The following is a 3260-nucleotide window of genomic DNA, read 5'->3' on the forward strand; positions in this document are numbered from 1 at the left end:
ATCTGTATTTGTAAATGAACCTGTAAAATGTTTGCAGTGTGTTTTATCATCTTCATACACAGATCAAGACTTCGTATTACAGTTTGATAAGATAACACTCTTAGACCTAATTCAATTATTTTCGGAAGATTTTAAGGATTTGTGTCAAGACGATTGGAATGACAGCTGCTACATGAAAAAGGTCAAATAAAATCCAAGAAAACACAGAAATACACAAAAACACACAAGGACACATTGAACTCTGCAGTGAAAAAACGTGAATGTAGGTACAAAACTGCAATGAGTGCCTGCTGTGGTAATCAGCTCACCTTGTACACCTGTGAAAACTGCTCAAACCACCATACCTTGTTGAAGTGAGATCCACCTTCATCAGGACTGATTGACTTGCACCTGTGTGTTGTCAGCTCGTTGTGTTCTGTTTGGTCAGTGCAGGTTACTTGCAGCGTATATAAACCTCTCACAGCTTCATGATGGTATCAGATCTACTCCTTCAACATTATGGCTGGTTTCCTCACCTCTGGGTAAGCATTGTGCTCTTTTGTGGCTTTTTGGCTGTTTTGTGCCTAGTATCTTTTGTCACATTCTCTGTTTGTTTTTTTAATAGGGCTGTGCTCCTTGTTGTGCTGATTGCTTCAAGCTATGGCTACCCTTCAAAAATGGGTAAAGTATCTTTCTTATCAATGTATGACAGTTGGTTAAGATGACTGAGAACTTCTAACACTTAATCTTTCTGGTGGTTCTCTAGCTCTAGCTCCAGCACCAGCACCAGCTGCTCCTGAAGTAGTTGTTCAACCTCAACCTGCTACATATTCAGTCCAACCAGTGGCAGTTTCTCAAGGCACTAACATTCCTGCAGCATCAGGCTACATCAGAAGCGCTCCAGGTGGTTTCCAACATGCCTCTGACCAAGGTAACCGGTGCTAATTTGACTGACTTCCAACTTTTCCCTGATGTTTTAAAAGGCTAAAATGACTATTGCAAATTGCTGGACTCCTAATTGACTGACTTCTATATTTTAGAAGTTGCCTGGGAAGTTCAACCCCTCAGTCTTCTTACTGGTGTAAGCCCTGCTGCTGCTGTTGACGCTGAGCCTCTTGGCCTCGGCTATGGGAATCAGCCACAGTACAATGGAGGTGACCTGTCCCAGTACGGGGGGAGCTATGAGCATGGAAACTCTGAATCTGAAACCCATGGACTAGGTTACCAGTCCCAGTCTCTTGATGTCCAAGCTCCAGCTGAAGTGCAAATCAGTGAAGCTCAGCCATTAGGCCTTAGCAGCTTTGGAAGTTGGCCCTCATTCTCATACCTGTACGACTACATGTTTATGACCGGCCAGTATCCTCCAGGCACCCTCACCCACTCCAGCGAAAGCTTTGAGCAGGGAGCAGACCACTGGCAAGATGCCCACTACCAGAGGTACTACATCCCTAGCTACACTATTACTGAGCTCCAGCCTGCCCCTGTTCAACAGGCTCCCAAGGGAAAAATGCCAAGCCAACCTGTGAAGCAAACTGTTGGCAAGGTAATTTATTTTTATTAATGTACAAAATTTGAAAGGTTGCTTGGAATAGCTCTTAATGTGGTCTGTCTCTTTCAGGGTGGATACTGAAAATCTGACTGAGGCCCTTGTTTCTGATCCAATAAAGATCTTAAAACTCATTTTCTTTGTCTGAGGTTGTTAATTGATATCACACTTAAATGTTTGACCCTTGCACAGCAGCAAAACATTTCTTGCTTTCTAGTATTGACTGTACAATACAATCTATAGTTGTGCAAATGCATGAGGCTTTTGAAAGCAATCACTGCACTGAGTATATGTACCCTTGGACTCTTGCATATGACCTGCAACTTAAATGTGTTGTCCACTGTAAGAAAGGTTGGACAATACATTAGTCAAAATCCTTTCCCTCACCAGCTTAAAGCTTGACTCAATACCAAAGGTGTGCTAATGTTATCCAGCCACAACTTGTTGCTTCTGGCTTAACCTTGTTTCTAGTGACTCCTTTGGCTAAAATTGGTCATTTTTAAAAACTTTCATAACTTCTTCTTAAAGGTGAGGCTCTTGCCAAAGCCTGCAAATAGACTGCACACCAACCTTTTGAAAATGTTTAGCTGAGTTCATGCATGTGTATCATGTAAAATTGACAATCTAAACCGTGGGCTTTAAAACCCTTGAGTTTAATGTGTACCAACAATTGTAGGCACACTGTTTACTCCTCCAAAAATCAGTGATTCAATGGTATTTGACTGTAAAAGTCATGTTTGTTGTGCACTACATCAAATAACTAAATCCAGTAGTTTAATGGTATAACTTTGAACCTCTTAAAGGGGTGGAAGTGAGGTATGAGGAACTTGTCTATAGGTGTTACCATTTGAGGACTGAGACAGAGGCTAGGACTTCCACCACGCAAGATGGGGTCAACTCATTTAGCTTTCTTTAAGGAACTCCTTCCCCAAACACTGTCAAGTGCATGCTCAATTTGGAAAATTTTCATTGCTTTATTTTGCTGTCCCAAAGCCCATCCGTCGGCACTATTCTCATATCCAACCCATACATGTTCTTCAAAGCCTGCAGTGCACTGACCAGCTGTTAATGTCTGCAGGCTTTGAAAGACAAAAAAAACATGACATTCTGATGGCACCAATGGCATGCTGTTTACTGTGGACACAGACACTTTTTTAAGTTTACAGCGGAAGAATGATGCTCAAGAAAGCAGGAGGGGAGAAATGTCTAACTGCACTACAAGGGAGACCTCAGTTACCTAATGGGACTTTCTTCAATTTTTAGAAGTTAAATCAGAAAACCAGAAAAAGTTTAATGAAAGTGCGTCTTCAACAAGGGTTTTCAGCTTATACTGTTTTTATACAATATTGACACAATCCAAGGTCTGCCTGATATGTTTGCTTTAACAAAACACATTGTTTTAGCACTTGAGGGGAAGACTGAGCTGAAACAACAAAGTCTAAACCTTGTCATACTGAAAATGTTATGCATTTGTTGCTTAAAACTATGTTAAAATGTGATGCAAAATCATCAAAATGTACAATATATCAGTACACTGCTGGCAAGGAAACAGTGTTGTAAAAGCAAACGGGCTTTCTGACAGCAAAAAAAGGGCTGAAAAATGTCAAAATAAATCGTACACTAACAAAACCATAGTGTTTGGGTTGAAGCTTTTTTTTAATTGGCTTACCTATATGGTAGAGTTGACCTCACCTGTAGGGGCTGATAGCCCTGCTTTTGTTCCAGTTTACTGTAT

The 3260-nt window shown here is 41.0% G+C and overlaps 1 protein-coding gene across 1 annotated transcript; it reads left to right on the forward strand.

The window, feature by feature from the left end:
- Positions 1-441: 441 nt before the first annotated feature.
- LOC117824100 lies at positions 442-1659 on the forward strand. The gene is made up of 5 exons (XM_034699490.1): positions 442-521; positions 605-660; positions 746-910; positions 1020-1522; positions 1598-1659. The coding sequence occupies exons 1-5, from the start codon at positions 499-501 to the stop codon at positions 1607-1609; spliced, it is 759 nt and encodes a 252-aa protein (XP_034555381.1). The 5' UTR covers positions 442-498; the 3' UTR covers positions 1610-1659.
- The last annotated feature ends 1601 nt before the right edge of the window (positions 1660-3260 follow it).

Source organism: Notolabrus celidotus, chromosome 13 (genome assembly GCF_009762535.1).
Source record: "Notolabrus celidotus isolate fNotCel1 chromosome 13, fNotCel1.pri, whole genome shotgun sequence".
Taxonomy (NCBI): Eukaryota; Metazoa; Chordata; class Actinopteri; order Labriformes; family Labridae; genus Notolabrus; species Notolabrus celidotus.